Below are 23364 nucleotides of genomic sequence, written 5' to 3'. Positions count from 1 at the left end.
GAACGTTTAAAGAGAAGAGTAATGTATCCAGCAAATTTTGAATAGTTTATTCGATTAAAGATTTTATTACATAAATATTCTTTAAAATCATTCAAAGTTATTCATGAAGTCACCTAGAGTTGTAGAAGAAACTCTTAATTAAATACGTACTTAGTTAATAAGTGACAAATATTTGTAAGAAAAAAATTTAGATGCTCTTGATATATCCTATATTCTTACTTCAATAAAACATATAAACATATATAAATTCAGTATTGTTAGAGCAGTTACAAATGTGTATAGAAACATAACTTAAGCTAATAAGTAACACAATCACTGGTTGTCACAAGATTCCAAAAATATCAATATGAGTAAAATATTCAAAACATATGAGTCACATCAGACTTTTTGGTGATACAAATAAGCTTAGAAATATATTGGAATATGCTTTCTGATTTCTTAACACTCTTTTTTTTTAGAAAAAAGAATCATGAATATACACAAAGATTATTTGCAAAGATGTTCATCACAGCATTCTTTATAACAGATTAAAATTATAGGGCTTCCCTGGTGGCGCAGTGGTTGAGAGTCCGACTGCCAATGCAGGGGACACGGGTTCGTGCCCCGGTCCGGGAAGATCCCACATGCCGCGGAGCGGCTAGGCCCGTGAGCCATGGCCGCTGAGTCTGTGCGTCCGGAGCCTGTGCTCCGCAACGGGAGAGGCCACAACAGTGAGAGGCCCGCGTACCGCAAAAAAAAAAAAAAAAAAAAAAAAAAAAAAGATTATAGTATATTCACATAATAAAATACTATGCAGCCATTAATACAATTTTGAAGAGGAGTATTTTCTAAAGTAAGTTCTGCAGAATAGAAATTCCATGAGATATTAATAGGTATTGGATAAAAAAAAGGACTCTGTGGTCAAATCAATTTATAAAAAATGAGGATAAACCATATTAAGCAGGTGTTTTAACTGCAGTTCTTCCTCGGCTAATCTGCTTTAAGGTGCTCTAACAAGGGGAGAGTGTATGAATTATCTCTCAAAGTTATCTATCCACAGAACACTCATATTTTCATGGTATTTGTGTTCCAAAGACAGTATCTAGAAAATGCTATGGTAGAATACTACTTAATGACAGGGAAAATGTTCACAATACATTATTAAGTTTTCAAAAAATTACAAAACAATGTTTGACATAGATGTTTCTATATGCATATATGCCAAGCAGGTCTAGGCTTTCCACTGAATGTGAAAGAATTCTATCAAAAGGCATGAAAAATGATATTGTAAGGGCCCTTCAATAATCAAAACTGCCACCATATGCTATCAGATTTTGGCTCACCAGACTTCTGAACCCACAGAACAGACTGGCTTCCATGTACTCACATCATTATTATAAATCTATCTAGTCCTGGCCCCAGTAGGAAGGAGAGATATAGCCAAAGTTACCTAAAAACCTTTCAGATTACCTTCATTTCAAGTTTAAACTAGATCTTTAAATGTATTAGTTTTAAAGGCAATTAATACAATCGAATTAATATATTTAAATAACTTTGACCTACTTAGCAAGAAATTTCCTGATGTTAGCCTAATAATTAAAACACTTTACTGACTTCAAAAACCTAGAAGACAATTTTCCTTTAAGGCTCCATTTAGTCCCAACCACAATGTAACTTTTATTAATGGAAGCTACATAGCAACAATGGTATGAGAGCAAATAAAACCAAAAGGCTCCACTGTTGCCTGAAGCACCTCAATTAACACGCCACAAGTTCCTACTACAAATTTAAAGAGATGGCTTTGTGAATTTTATGACAAGTTCACATTTATCCCCATTAATGGGGATAAAGTCTTTTCCAGACTACCCACTGAAAACTCAGTGCTGTGAATTTACTTTAACCAACTTTGTACTGGAGTCATCTCTACCAGTCATTCCTCATTAAGATTCCTTTTACATGGTTGGGGGAAAAAGTCAGGCAATGATTCATTCAATAATCACCAACTTCCTGCTGACTTTAAATCACGATTAGCTAAACCCTCTCCATCTACCAACCCACAGCCATCTATTCTCTTCCATTACAATGAGAGTTGCAGCTGATTTTTTCCAGCTTTTACTTTGTAATATTCCAATTCCATTTACTACTAAATTTTTTCTCACTAACAATATTCTAAATAAATAGCTCCATTCCATATGAGGCGTAATGTAAAGATATACTTTGCGTGTCATCTTACCACTCTGCTAGTGAACCCCAAGCACATGGAAGGTTATAAAGACAGTCCTTAACTTGGTTAAGGTTAGGATTTTTGGTTAGATGGTTAGATGTAGGATTTTTCAACTTTACAATGGTACAAAAGCTATACGCATTCAGTAAAAACTGTACTTCGACTTTTGAATTCTCTTTTCCCAGGCTGTGGTCGATACACTGTGTGATGCCCAGCAGAGAGCCACAGCTCCCAGTCAGTCACACGATCACAAGGGTTAACAACCAATATACTTAGAACCATTCTGTACCCATACAACCATTCTGTTTTTTACTTCCACACACTACAGAATTCAATAAACTACATAAGATATTCAACACTTTATTATAAAATACGCTTTGTGTTAGATGATTTTGCCCAGTGGTAGTTCTAAGCACAGTTAAGGTAGGCTAGACTAAGCTATGATGATCAGTAGGTTAGGTGTATTAAATGAATTTTTGACAGGATATTTTCAACTTATGTATTTCAACATAACCCTACTGTAAGTCAAGGAAGCTCTGTACGTTAATGATTCAGTACAAGGTAACTGTAATAATTCATATAGAAAAGCTGTAGAAACTCCAGGGAATGAAATTATATCATGTACATATTAATTATATAATACAATCTGCTTTTTAAACACCAACACCTCTAAAGACAGAAAGCTTAAAAAACTCACTTGCCTGACTGGCCACAAGGGATAAGAAAATTCTTTCCTTTGGTAACAGAACACAACCTGCAAGGAAATTCTGCTTCTTCTTTTATAATATAGAAGTTATAGTGTAGTTCCCACTCACCCTTAGTCAAAGAATTTTCTCTTTATTATTTAAAGTCAGAAATAGGAGGTTATTTTCTAAACATATCACTTCGATAAAGCTAATATCATTAATCATCAGAAGCCCAGTACAAAATCCTAAAGTGTATGTTTACCCCTGACCCTCTACAGGACCTCCACAGGACCTGTTCTATTTCTTCCTATAAAATATTTCTAACCTCTATCTTCCCCACTTCACTTCCAGGATTACTTGGGTCTTAATCAGAGAAGGAAAGAAAATTCAAATATCTGACTGAAATAACTGCTCGCTCTTGCAGGGCTAATTCTAGTTAGTTCATTATTCATCTGTCCATCAATAAACCTTGAGTGAATGCTTATCAGAGGCACAGAGCTGTCTGAAGTGCTGAGGAACAATTAAAGGAACACAAAAGATATGACCTCTCCCCTCAAGAAGCTTACAAACAACCTATTTGGGCATAAAGAAAAAAAAGAAAAAGACAAAATAAATAGAAAACAACTGTAAAATGATATAAAAACAAAAATTTAATATACTGGCAGCACTGAGGGAGGAAGGAAGGAAGGGAGGAAGGAAATATTTAGTGCTAGATCCAGATTCAACTAAATTTACTGGGTGCCTACTTCATGCCAGGAACTATGATTAGGGTTTTCACTAATAATTCATCCTAAAATAATAGTAGAGCAAAAGCATGGAATTTTGAAAGAAGTTGAGTAAAGGGGATGATAAAAAGATCTTACTAGAAAAGTAGTGATAGAGTTAGACAAGTGTTAATCTCGTCCTATTACATTTTAGCAGTTACTATCTATGATTGTATGGGTATAATAAAAAGAGTATAAAAAGCAAATCAGTGAATATTTTTCTTTTTTTAAAAGTCTGGGGAAAAAATAATTATGTGTGGTGATGGATGTTAAGTAAACTTACTGTGGTAATCATTTCACTATATATATATATTATATATATATATATATTATATATATATAATATATAATATATATATATACCAAATCATTATGTTATATACCTAAAACGAATACAGTGTTAAACATCAATTATATCTTAATTTAAAAAAAGATATTGTTGCTGTTTGAATTGTGTCGCTCCCAAATTCTTGTGTTAAAGTCCTAACATCTAATACCTCAAAATGTGACCTTACTTGGGAATAGGGTCATTGCAGATGTAATTAGTTAAGATGAGGTCATTAGGGTAAGGCCTTTATCCAGTATGATTGGTGTCCTTATTAAAAGAGGAAATCTGGACACTGACATGGACACAGAGAAAAAAAGAGTTCTAAATGGGGAAATTTCATTGGAGAAAAACTGAAAAAAGTAGCTAAAATAAGGTCTATGGATTATTTGTAGATGTCCTTATTAACACAGACAAATAAAAAGTAGAAATACATTGCTCTACAGCTCTCTCAAGTCTCACACATTTAGCTTACATCTAAGGTGGCTAAACTAGATGCTTTTAATAACAAAATTCTTATATTATCATTTATTAATATATGTCTTACTTCCCAAGCTCCAAGAAGCTGTATCCTATTTAACTGTGCATTGCCAACGACACTTGGAAAAGTGTTGTAGTGGAACAGCAGTGCACTCTGAAGTAAGAAGATTCAAGTCTCAGCTCTGCAAGTTTATTCTAGCTATTTCACCTTGGACAAATTTATAAAACTCTAAGCTTCAGTATCTTTGTCTAATAAAACTTTCTAGGAGTTCTTACGAGGATAAAGGATATGTAATTGAAAACACTTAGCACAGAACACAGCAGGTAACCAGTGCTAAAGATATATGAGTTCCTTTTATTGTTTGCATACTACATACAATAGAATGCGATTATGAAGTTGGAGTTTCAGTCATTTAGAGCACTTTCTGATAGTTATACACTTACGTTGGTTTTCAGGTGGTCTTAGATTTGCTAAAGCAACAATCTGATGCCCAGCAGCAATGCACTGCATCATATTATAACAGCTGTCCTTCCCACCACTAAAAAATAAAGAAAGAAATAGATAAGACAAATATCAGGTTACTGACCATTATCTGACATAGACTCATTAGACACAGAGATAGAACACATTTTTTCAGCCTTTCAGAATATCTGAGGGACTATTTTACATTAGAATGCAAAAAACACATGTAATTTCCATAGCATACACAACTGATCAAACAAATCTGATTACCTAAGGCTACTACTCACAACGGCTTATGAAATTATATGCCATTATAACAAAGACTACGCTAAACAAAAAATGGCAACTCTTCGGTTTGCGATAGTGGCTTTGCTTAATATATAAAGTGTTTTGCAAATAAAATATGATTGAATTTTACATTTCAGTTGAACTATTATATATACTTCTCAGATGAAATTTTCTATGAAAAAGCAGAAAAAAAACATCTGTTCTGTTCCACTTTAAGAACTCTAACAACGGTCACCATCACCAATTAAAGGATCAAATTAAAGATCTGAGATCCAATCAAATGACAAAGTTTGATGTACTTGGTGGGTTCAAATTCTGTAGAGGTTGAAAGCAAAATGCTGAATTACACTGATAAAGTTAAACATCAGTACTATCAGTACTTCATCTTTCAGCCATCACTACATATGATGGCAGGACAAGGCCTGAGTCATAAATCTAATAAACAGATTGACAGGAAATTCTAAATTCTGGTACCTATTCTACCTACCTGGCAAATCACTTATTCAAGACCAATAGTCATTCATCTATAACAAGGTTGAATGGCAACCTCTATACTATTTCAGTTTAGTACTCTCTTGCATGTTTCTTCCTTTCTTTTATCTTTGTCTCTCTTCCTTTGTTTTATTCCTGTTTCCCTTCATTCTAATCTTTGCTAAAATCTGCAAAGGTACCCCCAGATAATGTTTAGACCTATTTATAAGCAAAGAAACCAAGAGACTAATTATCCTAGAAGTTGGCCCTTTTGCCTTTTATTTTAGTTCCCAGCATTTGTCAGCCTCTACCATATTCTGATCAGTAACAACTGTCATTCCAGAACTTCTCAAGGGGAGGGAGATTGAAAGGGGCAAAGTGAAGTTACACATCATGCTCTCTCTCCTCAGCTTCTGATGTTTCCCCCAAGTACCTCTTTCACAACTTCTCCTACTGAACCTCACTGTTTTATTTCCCCAGGACAAGACGATCTAATTCTTTAGAATATTTAGAATATTAAATATTAAAGGGTATACATCCACAATCAGAACTTGTCCTTTTATTTTAAAATATGCTAAGATTTCAAATATGATTTTAAAATAGTATTTCCCAAATTGTGTTCTGTGGAACACTAGTGTCCAACAAATACTCTAAGAACAAAAGGTTTTCAAGGTCATATTAAGTTTAGAAAATGCTGAGTACCTTACTCACTTCTTAGAACATCACAAAGTACATCAGCATATGTTAGGGGAGACATCCTTCACAAGATTAGAATTTCAGTTCCCAATTCTGGAATACCAAACTAAGTTACTCAATGTGCTTGGGTTCACATGATTCATTATAAAATTAGAGAATGGTCTAACTAATCCTCAAGGTGTCATTCAACTGTAAAATTCAATGATGCAATCTTCTGTGTATTAGGAAAATATGTTCTTCATGGTCTAAAGATAATGTAAGAATCTTGGTTTCACTTATTCCCTAGAACACACACACATATCCCATCTCTCAGTGCACACACTGCTTGCTTATTGCAAGCAGATTCACTGTATTAAGTTTAAATCCAAATACATTCAAGTGTATATGCATACAAATGTATATATGTATTATGTATGCATTCATATTTGTATGTACATATTATGTTCTGTACTCCTACTTATGTCTTCCAACATTTATACAGATCTTACATTTTATTTTATTTTATTTTATTTTATTTATTATTATTATTTTTTTTTTTGCGGTACGCGGGCCTCTCACTGCTGTGGCCTCTCCCGCTGCGGAGCACAGGCTCCGGACGCGCAGGCTCAGCGGCCATGGCTCACGGGCCCAGCCGCTCCGTGGCATGTGGGATCTTCCCGGACGGGGGCACGAGCCCGTGTCCCCTGCATCGGCAGGCGGACTCTCAACCACTGCGCCACCAGGGAAGCCCAGATTTTACATTTTAGCAACAATTTTCCAACATTGCCTTTTTTAAAAAGTAATTTGTTTTATTATAAAAGTAACATATGCACATTACAGAATATCTAGTGTAATGGATTATACCAATCTTCTCTCCTTCCCTTCAACATTTCTGAGACTTTAGTTAAGCGTCTAACTTTAATGGTTAAACTTTTGGTAAACTGCATGTGGATATGAATTACTCATTTCCTGGACTGCTTTTTGTTCTTACTTATCTAGATCAAATGAAGTCCATAATGTTGGAAGCTTAATCACATTGTTTACAGAAGAAATTCATTGGAAAAAAAAATTATTTTAGCATTATAGTCCAGTATCCTAACAATGGCATTGAAGTAAAAGATGTTATATCGAGTCCTTAATAGGTCACACTACTGTCAGCCAGTGTTAATTTCGTAGGTCACTAAACAAAAACTTTCATGAAATCTTCAATGGGCTTCGCATGGTTGCCCTCTATTCATCTCACTCTATACAGATCCAAAACTCATCAAACAAATGTTCAAGTAGTCTGAATTCCCTTTTGCATTTTGTTGTTTTTTTCCCTTTTGCTTCAGTTTACAGATTGAGTATGGAGACATTTAAGCTGACCAATCTTTGGCCGTCATAGGACTTAATTTAGACACCTAAAAACATGATGGGTTACTAGATTTCAAACTCCTTTTGGAATATGGAGTATGTTACCGTAAGGTCACTTTTCTAAAAGCAATCATGAGTGTGCAAAGCAATGGCAACTGGATCTAAGATAAAACAGGATAATTCCATCTCTATCCTTGGGCACCAAAGTAAAACACATCTATGCCATAAACAGTCCAGTCACTAATGGGACGGCAGGCGAGGGAGAGGTGGTCTTTTGCGGGAGGGGGCGGGGCTGGTAACAACCTAGGGAACCAGGCAGGGCCGGAGGACCGGCAGAAAGACTGAAGGGAACTATAAAAGAGGATGAAGAAAGAGAGAAAAGGGTGGGAGAGACTCAGTAAGTGGCGTCAAGCAGTGCCCCTCAAACTTCACAGCCCATTACAGTTTTTGAGAATCCGACCCCGAGTCGGGTTGGAGTAATTTAACCAGCTCTCGGGCGGTGAGACCCAGACATCAGTAGTTTTAAAGTGAAACGAATCTGAACCCAAGTTTGGGGCCCAGAAGACCAGGGAGGCGGCGACGAACAGAAAGGAGGAGCGCCAGCCCGGGACCGGGGACCAGCCGGGCCGGGCAGTAGCCCGAAGGCTCCGCCTCTTCCTGCTACCGGGAGGAGCCGCCGAGCCCCCGACACGCGGCTCCTGCAGGGACACCGTCAGTTCGGCGGCGGCGGCAGCTCCCGCCGCTCAGAAGAAAGAGACTGGAGGCAGGCAGGGAGGAGGAAGGCGGCGCCGGGGCGGTTACCTGATCAGAGCCGCGACCCTCATGCTGGGCGCAGTGCGCATGCGTGCGGCGCGCGCGGGCCGCCGCCTCCGTGACGTGCGCAGGTCCTCGCCCGGGTGTTCGTTCCGCCGCCTGTCAGGCGACCGGTGCTGCGGCCCCTGCGGCCGCCCACGGGGCACCTGGACGCGGAGTACGCGCCACGTTGGTGCCTAGTCCCTGAGGCAGGGATGTCCCGGCCCGGAAAAGAACGCTGTTTAGGCGCCGCCTAACCACCTAAGTGAGGGCACTGAAGCTGACTGGGGAAGGGCAGGGCCCGCGTCGCCGCGCTCGCGCTCGGAGCCCTGGATTTGTTTGGGTAGGAGAATGTTCAAAGTTCTTTATGCCGCCCATTGAAACACTTGTGGACATGCAAAGGGAAAGCAAGTTGGTCTTTACTTCCTCAGCCACCCACCCACCCCTTCCCCAGAAAGAGCTGCACCCTTTAGTTTTTTAGCTTTTGTCTCCTCAGCGCTTCCAACTTACCTCTGGGGCCACTCCCAGGACCGCTAGGCTCGCTGAGGTTTGGGCCCTTTGTGTAATAAAGAAGCTTAGAAGCTGATTAAGGCTCATGTCCTTGCAGAAAGAAAATCTAATTTCTAAATTTATTCACCAAGTATTTATTGAGTGCCTTTTATTTACCTGGCGCTGTTTTAGGCTCTTGGGATACATCCGTAAATAAAACAATCGCCTCCCGTGGGAGATTGCCGGGTGTGCTTTGCAAGGATAGAGCGGCAAAAACAAACCAAAAAAACCCACCAATCACCTCCCTCCTGGAGTTTACATGGGGGTGGGGAAAGCAGACAGTATACTGCCAAAAGGTTACATAGCAGGTTGAAACATGTTAACTGCTATGAAAAAGAATAGAGCTTGAGAGGAATCAGGAAGGAGGTTGTCGGCCTGTTGGGAACTGGGCTGTACAGCGAGAGGTGAGCGGTGGGTGGGAGAGCCAGCCAGCAGAGCAAAGCTCCATCTGCCACTCCCCTGTTGCTCGCATTACCGCCTGAGCCATTCCCCCACCCCCAATCCGTGGAAAAATTGTCTTCCACAAAAACCAGTCCCTGGTGCCAAAAAGGTTGGGGACCGCTGCTCTAGGCAGAAGAAAAAGACCAGAGCCGAGACCCTAGATGCATTATGTGTTTGTGGAAAAACAAGGCTGGCCAGTGTGGCTGAAGCCTCGGAGTAGTGGGAGATGAGGTTCCAGTGATGCAGGGAGGGAGATCATATAGATGTTATTGATACCAACCATGGTTCTTGACCTTGCCGAATCAATAGAAGGTGACAAGAGGCCAGACAAGAAATTCAGGCAAGCAGTGAGGAGCAAAAACAAGTAATAGTTTCCCTTGATAACAAGTAACAGTTTCCCTTGCTTGCTCCCCGGGGGGGTCGGGGGGCAGCTGGTTCCTTATATGGGGTGAGGGTAGGGGGGTGTCCAGGGGTTGGCTGGGAGTGGTAGCTTAGGTGGTTTGCCCACCCCTTTGGTGGTGTTACATGCAGGAGGCATGCACAGCACCCTGCTTTTGCTCCTGACACCCTGTTTTTGCTCCCAGCTCTTTTTTTTGGTCTTTTTGTATCTTGTTTTGTATAATTTGTCCCAACTGAGCATTCACACAGTTATTTTTAGTCCCTTATAGTTTCTTTGTATTTTGTTGCTCAAGGAGCCGTTTGTCCATGTGAAAGTACTGCAGCAAAGTGTACCACGTCCCAGGTCCCAGCCTGTCTTATTATTACCAACCCTTTCAAGTTGGGCTCCAACAAGGGTCCTCCTGCCTGGTTCGTTCAGAAGCAAAGCAAAGCTTTATTCTTTGGTCAAAGAATGGAGAGGTGTGAGTTCTCGCTCTAGGAGACAAGCTCTCCCCAACAGGCCATGGGCAGGGCAGCTTTATGAGGTTCTTGTCAATAGGGTGGGGCACAGTTGTGTTCCTGGGGGCACTTTAGACTTAAATGCTGGGTGCAGCGTTTCTGCACAGGGTATGTTGTCCCCATCTTGAATTGAGGTGTTGTGCGCTAGGGCTTTTGCCCACAGCCCAGGCAATTTAGGGTGTCGGGTGCAGCAGTTTTGTGCTGGGAACTCTAATTCCACGTGTTAGGTGCAAGGCCTCTGCACACAACCCCCTATAGGCAAGTGAAACTAGACTAAGCACAAAAGAAGTTAGACCTTAACACCTAGATTCCATCTTATTTTTCCGTGGAACCCCAGTGGGCTTTGCCAGTGACATAGGTTCTTGTAGGCTGCTAAGGACTTCATCTTTTCCTTTGAAGTGAATGACCGTTGCGGGATTTTGAACAGACGTATGACTTAAAACTTTGAAAGAATGACACTGGGCTGTGTTGCGAATACACCTATTAGGAGGCTTTTACAACAATCCAGGAGAGAAGTGATGGAGCCTGGAATCAGGATGGTACTGGTGACTTTGGTGAGAAGTGGGAATGTACCAGATCTATTTTGAAGGTAGAGCCAATAGAGTCACATAGACTAAACATTGGATGTGAGAGGAAGAAAACCATGAAGGATGATGTCACCATAATGAATTAAATAAATAAATATATGTAAGGGACTCGTACCCAGTAAGCATTCAATTTTATTATACTATAATGTTCTCATTAACTCTGCTATTCTTAGTATGGATGACTAGAGCAGTGACAGTCTGCATACACATTTCAGCATCTAAATGCAGTTTTAAAGTTCTGTGATTGTGGATATTTACGAAATGAGTCAAATATTTAAAGAGCTTGCAGTCTAGTTGGGGAGATAAGACAACTGCATGAAACAAATATTCACAATACAAGAGGGCATATTTTGAAAGTAACAAGTTATGTAATGCATATGGCAAGAGTCCCATGAGTTGAATCCACAGGATAAATTCTAGAAAAAAAACAGGACTTGAATGATGGGCCAAAATGAACAGGAGGAATAGGTAGACCTTACAAACAAAGACAGATGAAGGAATTCAGAGCATGTCACCCCAAAAGTGCCACTTTGGCATATTGATTAAGTTAAGGGCACTTGAGAAATAGCAGGTGCAATAAGGGCATTCTGAACTCCTTTTTATTTCTGAAAGCAGGAGATAAAAGCCCAATGTAAAAGGTGCCTTCTCTGTACTTAGGAGAAAAAAAGATATTCTCGTTGCCAGAGATGGGAAATGGGGAATCAAGGCCAAAAGAAATCTGTGCAAACAGAACTTGTTAAAAATATGGATTCTTATCTTCCTTTCGCCTCTCCATATAGTTTAGTTACTTTTCTACAATTACCTCTCTTCGTTCAACCTACTATAAAAGCATGTAGGTTCTGCCATCTTTTGGGGGCTGGTGGGGAGGATCTTCATTCTGTTGTGAAGGCTCCCATGTCCATGTAAGAAATTTTAGTAAAACTTGTATTTTTTTTTGCCAGTTAATCTGCCATAGGCGAGTTTAATTCTTAGCCAGGGAACCTAAGAGGGTAGAAGAGAATTTTTCCTCCCCTACAGGAATGAGTATGGTGTGTTCAGCAGTAGTGGGCAAACCTGCCTGATAAGTTGTAAGAGTATGTAAGAGAGAAGGGAAAATAATTTGGATGGATAAAATGATGCCAGATTATCCAGTGTCATGGAAAGCCAAAATGAGGAATTTCAACACCAGTATTTTTAAGGAAATGCTTTAATTTACTTTGAAACAAATATACTAATCCTGAACATAGTAACATACTAATATTGAAACTTCACAAAGTATTTTTAAAAAGACTCACAAGTTAATAAGGAGAACTCATTTTTAAGTAGTCAATCCATTTGTCGATAAGTAATTTGCCCAAACTTCAAGAAAAGTTGGCTTAGCAGGACCCCTATATGCATAGCGTTCTACATGGATAGTGTAAAGGTAGCTGCAACCCAATCAATGTCAACAAGATAACAGATTTTATATCAGCATAGTCTAAAGTAATTCTTTTTATAATATATTGAAATGACTTGCCCAAGATTCGCCTTTCAAAGGCATTGTGAGCTCAATTCCTACAATCTCAAACTGTTATAAATGACTATGTATTAGTTTATAAAGCCAACAAAATAGGTGAATGGAAACTCAGCCTCAAAAAATCTCAGTTCCTTGCCAGTTTTCTTAGGGGAGACTCTTCATAGCCAAATACTGTTGCTGGTAATAAAAAGTTGCAAGCTGTCACTGAATTCTGCTTCCTTGGCAACACATCTCAATGATGTACTGATTGATAAAGATTCAGATGATCAAATCAAAAACCCTATAGGTAGATACTCCTCAGAGATCTTGAGAGGATTTATCAATACAACTCAAGCCAGTGCATCTCTCTGAAGTCATGCCATGCAGGGAATCATTGGAAGATTTCCTGGTGAGGATTTAGAAAAAAAGGAATTAAGTGATTATTTGGAAGATTTAAGGGCATCGTTACATGAGTGTCCAATGCATTTATATTAATAATGACAACTTATATGGGCCAGGCACTCTCCTAAGTGTTTTAGGTGTAGTGACATAACTATCGCAGCAAATATATGAAGTAGGATACATTGTTATTCCCATTTGCAGATGAGAAAACTGAGCACAAAGAAGTTAAATAAGCTGCCTGTTTTAGTCAGTTTGGACTGCTTTAACAAAATACCATAGTGTGGATGGCTTAAATAACAGACTTTCTTACAGTTCTGGAGGCTGGGAAGTCTGAGATCAGAGTGTCAACATGGTCTGGTTCTGATGAGAGCTCTCTTCCTGGTCTGTGGATGGATGTACCTTCACGTGGTGGAGAGAGCCTTTTCTTATAAGAGTACCAATCCCATTCACGAGGGTCCAATGTCATGGCTTAATTACCTCCAAAAGTCCCCACCTCCAAACACCATCATATTGGGGATTAGAGCTTTAACATATGAATTTTGGAGTAACACAAACATTCAGTCTGCAGCACTGCCTTGAATCCTAGAGCTAATAAGTGGCAAAATCAAGGTTCAAACCCAGGCAGCCTAGCTCTTAACCACTGTACTATATCTGCAACTGAAAAGGCCAGCTTGTTATTTTGGCAAATATATCCTATTTCCAAAATATGTTTGGAAGGACATTACCATCATTCACTTCCTGAATTTCCGTTTTCTATGCTTCCAAGCTGACCAATACTTTTTCTGAAAGACACATTTTTTTTTAATTGGAGTATAGTTGCTTTACAATGTTGTGTTAGTTTCTGCCGTACAGGAAAGTGAATCAGCCTTGTGCATACATATATCCCCTCTTTTTTGGATTTCCTCCCCATTTCGGTTACTACAGAGCATTGAGTAGAGTTCCCTGTGCTATACAGTCAGTTCTCATTAGTTATCTATTTTATACATAATGTATATATGTCAATCCCAATCTCCCAATCCATCCCACCTCCTCCCTTCCCCCCTTGGTATTCATACATTTGTTCTCTATGTCTGTGTCTCTATTTCTGCTTTGCAAATAAGTTCATCTATACCATTTTTCTAGATTCCATATATATGCATTAATATATGATATTTGTTTTTCTCTTTCTGACTTACTTCACTCTGTATGACAGTCTCTAGGTCCATCCACATCTCTGCAAATGGCACAATTTTGTTCCTTTTTATGGCTGAGTAATATTCCATTGCATATATGTACTACATCTTCTTCATCCATTCCTCTGTTGATGGACACTTAGGTTGCTTCCATGTCCTGGCTATTGTAAATAATGCTGCAGTGAACATTGAGGTGCATGTATCTTTTTGTATTGTGGTTTTGTCTGGGTATATGCCCAAGAGTGGGATTGCTGGATCATATGATAGTTCTATTTTTAGTTTTTTAAGGACCCTCCATAGTGACTGTATCAATTTACATTTCCGCCAACAGTGCAAGAGGGTTCCCTTTTCTCCACACCCTCTCCAGCATTTATTGTTTGTAGATTTTTTTGATGATGGCCATTCTGACCAGTGTGAGGTGATACCTCATTGTAGTTTTGATTTGCCTTTCTCAAATAATTAGTGATGTTGAGCATCTTTTCATGTGTTCGTTGGCCATCTGTATGTCTTCTTTGGAGAAATGTCTATTTAGGTCTTCTGCCCATTTTTTGATTGGGTTGTTTGTTTTTTTGATATTGAGCTGCATGAGCTGTTTGTATATTTTGGAGACTAATCCCTTGTCAGTTGCTTCATTTGCAAATATTTTCTCCCATTCTGAGGGCTGTCTTTTCATCTTGTTTATGGTTTCCTTTGCTTTGCAAAAGTTTTTAAGTTTAATTAGGTCCCATTTGTTTATTTTTGTTTTTATTTCATTACTCTAGGAGGTGGGTCAGAAAAGATCTTGCTGTGACTTATGTTAAAGAGTGTTCTTCCTATGTTTTCCTCTAAGAGTTTTATAGTGTCTGGTCTTACATTTAGGTCTCTAATCCATTTTGAGTTTACTTTTGTATATGATGTTAGGGAGTGTTCTAATTTCATTCTTTCACATGTAGCTGTCCAGTTTTCCCACTTATTGAAGAGACTGTCTTTTCTCCATTGTATATTCTTGCCTCCTTTGTCATAGATTAGGTGACCATAAATGCATGGGTTTTTCTCTTGGCTTTCTATCCTGTTCCATTGATGTATATTTCTGTTTTTGTGCCAGTACCATACTGTCTTGATTACTGTAGCTTTGTAGTATAGTCTGAGGTCAGGGAGCCTGGTTCCCCCATCTCCGTTTTTCTTTCTCAAGATTGCTTTGGCTGTTCAGGGTCTTTTGTGTTTCCATACAAATTGTAAATTTTTTGTTCTGATTCTGTGAAAAATGCCATTGTAATTTGATAAGGATTGCATTGAATGTGTAGATTGCTTTGGGCAGTATAGTCATTTTCACGATATCGATTCTTCCAATCCAAGAACATGGTATATCTCTCCATCTGTTTGTGTCATCTTTGATTTCTTTCATCAGTATCTTATAGTTTTCTGAGTACAGGTCTTTTGCTTCTTTAGGTAGGTTTATTCCTAGATATTTTATTCTTTTTGTTGCAATGGTAAATGGGATTGTTTCCTTAATTTCTCTTTCTGATTTTCATTGTTAGTGTATAGGAATGCAAGAGATTTCTGTGAATTAATTTTGTATCCTGCAACTTTGCCAAATTCATTGATGAGCTCTAGTAGTTTTCTGGTGGCACGTTTAGGATTTTCTATGTATAGTATCATGTCATCTGCAAACAGTGACAGTTTTACTACTTCTTTTCCAATTTGGATTCCTTTTATTTATTTTTCTTCTCTGATCACCGTGGCTAGGGCTTCCAAAACTATGTTGAATAATAGTGGTGAGAGTGGACATCCTTGTCTCTTTCCTGTTCTTAGAGGAAATGCTTTCAGTTTTTCACCATTGAGAATGATGTTGGCTGTTGGTTTCTCATATATGGCCTTTATTATGTTGAGGTAGGTTTCCTCTATGTCCACTTTCTGGAGAGTTTTTATATAAATGGGTGTTGAGTTTTGTCAAAAGCTCTTTCTGCATTTATTGAGAAGATCAGATGGTTTTTATTCTTCAGTTTGTTAATATGGTGTATCACATTGATTGATTTGCGGATATGGAAAAATCCTTGCATTCCTGAGATAAATCCCACTTGATCGTGGTGTATGATCCTGTTAATCTGTTGTTGGATTCTGTTTGCTAGTATTTTGTTGAGGATTTTAGCGTCTATGTTCATCAGTGATATCGGCCTGTCATTTTATTTTTCTGTGATATCTTTGTCTGGTTTTGGTATCAGGGTGATGGTGGCCTCGTAGAATGAGCTTGGGAGTGTTCCTCCCTCTGCAATTTTTTGGAAGAGTTTGAGAAGGATAGGTGTTAGGTTTTCTCTAAATGTTTGATAGAATTCACCTGTGAAGCCATCTGGTCCTGGACTTTTCTTTGTTGGAAAATTTTTAATCACAGTTTCGATTTCATTACTTGTGATTGATCTGTTCATATTTTCTATTTCTTCCTGGTTCAGTCTTAGAAGGTTGTACCTTTCTAAGAATTTGTCCATTTCTTCCAGATTGTGCATTTTATTGGCATATAGTTGCTTGTAGTAGTCTCTTATGATCCTTTGTATTTATGTGGTGTCAGTTGTACCTTCTCCTTTTTCATTGCTAATTTTATTGATTTGAGTCCTCTCCCTTTTTTCCTTGATGTATCTGGCTAAAGATTTATCCATTTTGTTTATCTTCTCAAAGAACCAGCTTTCAGTTTCATTGATGTTTGCTATTGTTTGAAAAACACAAATTGTATTACATGAATTAATATGTTGCATGAGGTCATGGGTAAGCATTATAGGCCTGAGACTCATTCTGTCTCTTTTAGATATCTTTTTTCTTTATTCCATAATGGAGAATGGCGAATTCAGAAGCTATGGGAGCCAGTCAGATAACATAGATGAGTGCAGTAGGTTGGTATAAGAAAATTTGGAATGGTGAAGACTGTGGCAAACCACACTACTCACTCATCACTTTGCTGTAGCTGCCCTGTGCAAATGTGAACCGAGTGTTACCAGATCTTCCAATTTTCCAAGAGATGATAGAAATCTCCATTTTAGTTAACTCCTTTTTTCGGTGTTGGAAACTAATTTTAAAAGTTTTAATCACTATGCACAGCAAATAAAACATATCTGCTTATTATTAATTTTTTAATTTAACTTTAGAGAACAATCTTATTCCTTTACTCAACTAGTATTTATTGATGGCCTATTATATGTTTATTTATCAAAATTTTAAATGTTTACATGGCTACAGAAATATTTTGCCCTTATATATGTGCAAAAATATATAAGAATGTCCACTGTGGCAAAATGGAAATCTCATCAGGACAGGGACTTTTAAATTATTATATATTAAATAAAAATAATTATTATATATTTATATATAATATTATTTATTATATTTATTAACTGATTTTATTATTCATTTATTGAACAGTCCTTGTATATAGTAGGTACTTAGTATATATTTATTCACATACATATATATGTAATTAACCTAAATTTCATCAACAGAACTAGTTAAATAAATTATGGTACCTCCACACAGTGAAATAATATGTAACAGTTAAAGAAAAATGAAAAATTATTTAGGACATATTTTCAAGTGTAAAAAGCAAGTTGCATAATATGTGTTCATTTATATCAAAGGAAAATTAAGCATATATATGCATAAATATATAAGTAAATATTAAAGGCTCTACAAAGTTATATCCTGAACTGTTACAATGATACTTCTATGGGAAAAATGGGAGGTGGGACTTCTACTTTCACTTCATATAAGTCTGTATTGTTTGACTATTTTTGATGAATATATATGCATTACTTGTATATTTTAAAAGACAAACAATTTAGCTCCAATAACATGCAAATGAAATAAAATAACGTGATATAATTTCTTAACTTTCAGGTTAGCAGAGATTACAAAAAAGCCAAAACTGGTGAGGATAGAGACCAATGCTGGCAGGAATACAGGGAAAGGGAAAATCTCATGCTCAGTTGCCGGAGAAGTAAGTACAACTTTTCTTAAGGGCAATTTGGGACTACATATTAAATCTTTAATGTGCATACACTCTGACTAAGCATTGCCATCAGTAGGAATTATCTTAAGTAGATAATTGGACAATAGTACAGAGAATGTTCTTTGCAATGTTGTTACTAATATTGAAAAACAGAAAACAACTAAATATCGATATTTAGGGATTGGTTAAATAAATGTACCATGTAAATATAACCATGAGATATACTATGATTGCATTAACATACAAAGAATATACACACACATATACATAGGCACATATATGAGAGATAGTACAGAAGCATGGTTAAGTACTTGCAGTCTGGATTCAGACTGCCTTAATTTGAATGTCAGTACTGCCACTTACTAAGCTTTGTAATTTGAGACAAAGTACTGAAACATTTTTTTCTTTAGTTTTATTATCTGTATGATGGGGTTAAAATATGATCTACTACACATAGTTGTTGTAAGAATTAAATTAAATAGTTCATTTTAATAAAGTCTTTTTATTTTACATAAAGAGAGATCTGGAAAAAATTCATTAACATGTTGATGGTGGTAGTCTTTGGGTGGTAAAACTGAATGGATTTTTTTTCTTTCTTATATATATCTTTCTATATCATTTTAATTTTCCCAAACTAACACCTATCTTTGTAAATAGAGGAGATATTCGGAAGAATGGATGATTGGGAGAGTGGAAGGAAGGAAGGAAGAGAGGCAGGATACCCGACTGCTTCAGGCTAGGTCTCACAGGTTAGGCAATACTCTGATGAAATTAAAGAAAAGTATAGGAACTAGTTTTCAGCTCCATAGATTCAAAAAGTCTTTACCATTCATCCAGTGTGGATAAGACTGTAGGGAACTGATAGAAGCTACATAGCTTCATGGATGACTCAATAATAAACCAGAATGTATGTAAGTCAGTTGTTTTTTGCCAATAGGAAAGCACAAATTGGAAATATAGCTCTTTCATTGAAACATTGCCTAACAAATTAAAACCACAATGAGATACTAGTACATAACCACTAAAATAGCTAATGTAATAAAGACTGAGTGTAATAAGTGTTGACAAGGTTATGGAGCAACTAAAACTCTAGTGCATTGTTAGTAGGAATGCAAAAATGGTACAGCCTCTTTATAAAACAGTTTGGCAGTGTCTTATAAAATTTAACACATTTTACCTTATGATCCGGCAATTCTACTCCTTGTATTTGCTTCAGAGATATAAACACATATATCCATGTAAAAATGTGTAGTTGAATATTCATAGCAGCATTATTTATAATAGCTAAGAACATAAAGCAACCCCAATTTTCAAATGAATAAATAAATTATGGTATATTCATACCATAGAATACTTCTCAGCAACACACACAGCAACATGGATGAATTTTAAAAGCATGCTAAGGTGAAAGAAGTCAAACACAAAAGACTATATTTCATGCAACTCCATTTTTTTTTTTTTTTTTTTTTTTTTGCGCGGTACACAGGCCTCTCACTGTTTTGGCCTCTCCCATTGCAGAGCATAGGCTCCAGACACGCAGGCTCAGCGGTCATGGCTCACGGGCCCAGCTGCTCCGCGGCATGTGGGATCTTCCCGGACCGGGGCACAAACCCGTGTCCCCTGCATCGGCAGGCGGACTCTTAACCACTGCGCCACCAGGGAAGCCCCATGCAACTCCATTTTTATGAAATGCTAGAAAAGGCAAAGCTACCAGGTATTGAAAGAGTATCAGCATTGCCTGGAGTCAGGAATGAGGAGAGGTCATCAAGGGCAAAAGGCCTGAAGGAGACTTTTTTAGGGTGAAGGAATTGTTCTAATACATCTTGATAGAAGATGTGGTTACACAATTATATGCAATTATCAAAAGTCATCAAACTGTACACTTAAAATTGGTAATATTTATTGTATGCAATTAATATCTTAATTAACAAAACAGTTATTGGAAAGGATAGAGTCAGGTTTTATTATCTGATAAATGGTATCATTCCATTAGGTCTCTTTCTCAATATATATATATTATATGTATGAGTATATGTACCATAAGAATTAAAATTTGAAGGAGACTGGAATATCTACATTCATTGGTGGGGCATCCTTTTCCCTTTTCCTTTCATTCTTTTTCCCAAACAATAGGAGTTCTAGAATCTCTATATAAAAAATGTTTTAGGAGTGGCTATCCAGTTAAAAATGGAGGCAAGAGATTATAAGGGGGCTAAAGCCTCCAAAACCATCTTTAGTGGCAGTTGCATTTTCAAATACTATAGTGATTTCAATCAAGCACTAGTCAGTCATAAATATATGAAAGGAAATTTGCACTACACATTAATATTATCAGTGACATATTTTAAAACTTTGCCTTAAGGGTAAGGTTTACTTCTGCAGATAGCTAATTTCTTCATTGTTCTGTTTTACTATAGTTAGCTTCAAAGAGAGAGAGATAACAGTACCATATTCTTGAATTTATTTCCAAATTCTGGCAATCCATTATGTTTAGACCCTATATCTCTTTGCAATCTTCACGTATATATTCAATAATTAAAAATGTAATAACAATTCAGTTTTTAGCCTATGTCTTTTTTATAGACTTCTGATTATATCAAGGTTGAAAGTTATTATAAAAATTTCCTGATATTACAATGTATGTTTTGGAGTCAGGAAAACCTGGGTTTGAATTCTGGTTCTGAGGCATTCATTTGTAATTTCAGCAATATGTTTTTCCTCCATCTGTGAAATAGGGATAATCACGTTTACCTTATGAGGTTAGGATTTTATACATATACATACACACACACAGTGGTCACAGTATCTGTCACATGTAAACCCTGAAGCAAACACTAAAAGATTATGAAGCAAAGATTTATAGCTAAAAAGCCAAAAAGGAGTCAAGATGGAATCATATAAAAATACTGTATTAGTCCAAAAGAAGGCAAAAAAAGAGAGGAAAGGGGGGGAAAATGAGACAGAAAACAAATATCAGGATGGTAGGTTTAAATCCAATAATATCAATAATCACATTAAATATCAATGTTTAAATACCTAAAATGAAGGTTGAAAGATTAGACAAGGAAGCAAGACCCAAATATATCATGTTTGCAAGAAATTCACTTTAAATATGAAGACACAGACAGGGTAAAAGTAAAAGGGTGAGAAATATAAATATGTACTATGCAAACGCTATTCAAAAAAAAGCTGGGGTGACTATATACATATCAGACGATGTAGATTTCAGAGCAAGGAATAAAATTAGTCTCTCTCCTTCTTCAGACCCCTAGTCCTCCAGATCATTCCTGTGAAGCAACACATTATCCACTGTTCTGTATCTTTCCAGAATGACTTTATGAATATATAAGCATATATCACTTTTATTTTTCACCCAAGGGAGCATACTATATTCACTGTTGTGTACTTTGTTTTTCCAAATATATCTAGGGCATTATCTTGTACTGTTATATATAGATCTATCTCATTCTCTTTTTCAACTGCATAGTAAAGAATAAAGTTTATTTTTTATCATCTTTATTGGGGTATAATTGCTTTACAATGTTGTGTTAGTTTCTGCTGAATCACAAAGTGAATCAGTTATACGTATACATATGTCCCTATATCCCCTCCCTCTTGCGTCTCCCTCCCACCAAGAATAAAGTATTCTTTTTTTAAGGTCTCCATCAAAAAAAACCAGGGTATCCAAATTCTAGCTAATGTGGCTAGGTGAAGCCCCTCTAAAATAAGATTGGAATGTAACTAATTTAAAGAATGCTGGACACCTGCATCTCCAGCACATTCAAAACTAAGGTCAATATTTTAACATGTCACACTCCTACACCATTACACCAACTCACACTTCTACCAATTTATTGTTTTTTGAAGACATAAGCTTCCACCAACTTAGTCTCCAAGGTAATTCTTAACTTCTCCTTCTCCCTTATCCTTCCCCAAACTGTAATCAAGTCATAGATTACACTCTCAAGATGTCCCAGTAAGTTGGAGATGGATGATGAAATTCTTTTTGAAGTTCATTGCTACTGATTCAATATACTGCCAATAAGACTAATATGTGCATCCAATTTCAGTCTCCATTGCAAGACGTTTTGTCTGTAAACTTGCATCGTAGAAGAAACTTAGAGTTATTTAGTGACAAATTGATATTTCTAATATTCCATATTTAAAAAGTTTCTTTCCAGATTCCTTCTTTATAATTTTATACATTGTTCTTATTTATGAAAATGTTTCTGGTCTGGTGGAATATATAGTGTTGTATAACTATAATGGGGATTTGTGGATCATCTTTCATTTGACGAGTGCCAAGTATTTTAACAAGTTCTGTTTCATATGTCCTAATAATATCCCCCTTGAAATAGGAAGAAAATATTGTCTTTTCACTTTATTAATGAAAGAACAGAAACATAGATATATCAGGTAATTAGTGTTTGCCTACAAAGTGTGCTAGTGACAGAGCTGGGACTAGAACCCAGGTTTCCTCACGTTCAAGCCAGATTATAAGTTTCAGAATCATAAAACTGTCACCTCTGCAGTTTTGCAAAAGTAATAGCATATACTCTCACACATTCTTAATTTCTAGAGCTTAATAATAATCCATTAAAAAAGAAAAAAATCTTCCTTCTAATCTCATTGGAAAAGAACATTTCTCAAGAAATGTAGAGAATACGTATTCAACCACTGATTCTCTTCATCAAGAACTTTGTTGTAAAATGAGCTTAAAATGTGATGACATCAGGCTCAATGTTACACCTATTTTCATTCTTCTAAATTATTGTCTAAACATATAAATGCCCTAGACTCTAAATCAATCATTTGAAACTGGTCGACTACAGCTTTGAAAATATTGGGCGCATCATAAACATCATGCCCATCTCTCACTTCTCTTTCATCATGGAACATATATAGTCTGTACTCATTCATAGCAATATCTCATGGCTCTGGTAAAAGCTTATGAATAAACTTCTCTGTCCAGCTATGTATTTCTGAGTAATTAGATGAATTAAATAGTCCAGCAAACTAAATTCTAAACAGTGACTCAATGGCAACAGGAATAGTTGAATAAATGTGTTTGTTTAAATGGAAAACCTATATTTCTCTGAAGTAGAGCAATTTGCAAGAAAAACTGAAAAAAACAGTCATAAAAAGAGAATTTACACTTGGTAAATTTTCATTGTAATTATAGTAATATGTTAAAATTTGATCAAACAACATTTTAATTATGGTCATTTTCTCTTTGAGCTTTCATTTCATAGATTTCTGTACATTGGCTTTACTCTTTTTGTAGAACTCAATAGATTGAATTTTTATTGTGTTTAGCAATGTGTATTTTGGATTATGTGTGTACATAATTCTAATATTGTTTTTCATTTCTC

At 36.8% G+C, this 23364-nt stretch overlaps 1 protein-coding gene and 1 long non-coding RNA gene across 2 annotated transcripts in view; one reads left to right on the top strand and one right to left on the bottom strand.

Moving 5' to 3' along the window:
* The window catches only part of DPH6 (diphthamine biosynthesis 6), a 174638-nt gene extending 166055 nt beyond the window's left edge, over positions 1–8583 (bottom strand). Inside the window, exons 1-2 of the mRNA XM_082618128.1 lie at positions 8510–8583; positions 4903–4997 (exon numbers count right to left, since the gene is read on the bottom strand). Coding sequence (XP_082474254.1) covers positions 4903–4997; positions 8510–8550 — 136 coding nt within the window. The 5' untranslated portion in view covers positions 8551–8583. The remainder of the gene's footprint in view (positions 1–4902; positions 4998–8509) is intronic.
* A 194-nt stretch (positions 8584–8777) lies between these two features.
* Positions 8778–23364, top strand: part of LOC309802519 — a 65992-nt gene continuing 51405 nt past the window's right edge. The window contains exons 1-2 of the long non-coding RNA XR_014293817.1: positions 8778–8843; positions 17881–17980. This is a non-coding gene — a long non-coding RNA (uncharacterized lncRNA). The remainder of the gene's footprint in view (positions 8844–17880; positions 17981–23364) is intronic.

This window comes from Mesoplodon mirus (genome assembly GCF_964341445.2).
Source record: "Mesoplodon mirus genome assembly, chromosome: 4".
In the NCBI taxonomy this organism is placed as follows: Eukaryota; Metazoa; Chordata; class Mammalia; order Artiodactyla; family Ziphiidae; genus Mesoplodon; species Mesoplodon mirus.
Note: the sequence above shows the minus strand (reverse complement) of the source record. Positions and strands in the feature narration are given on the sequence as shown.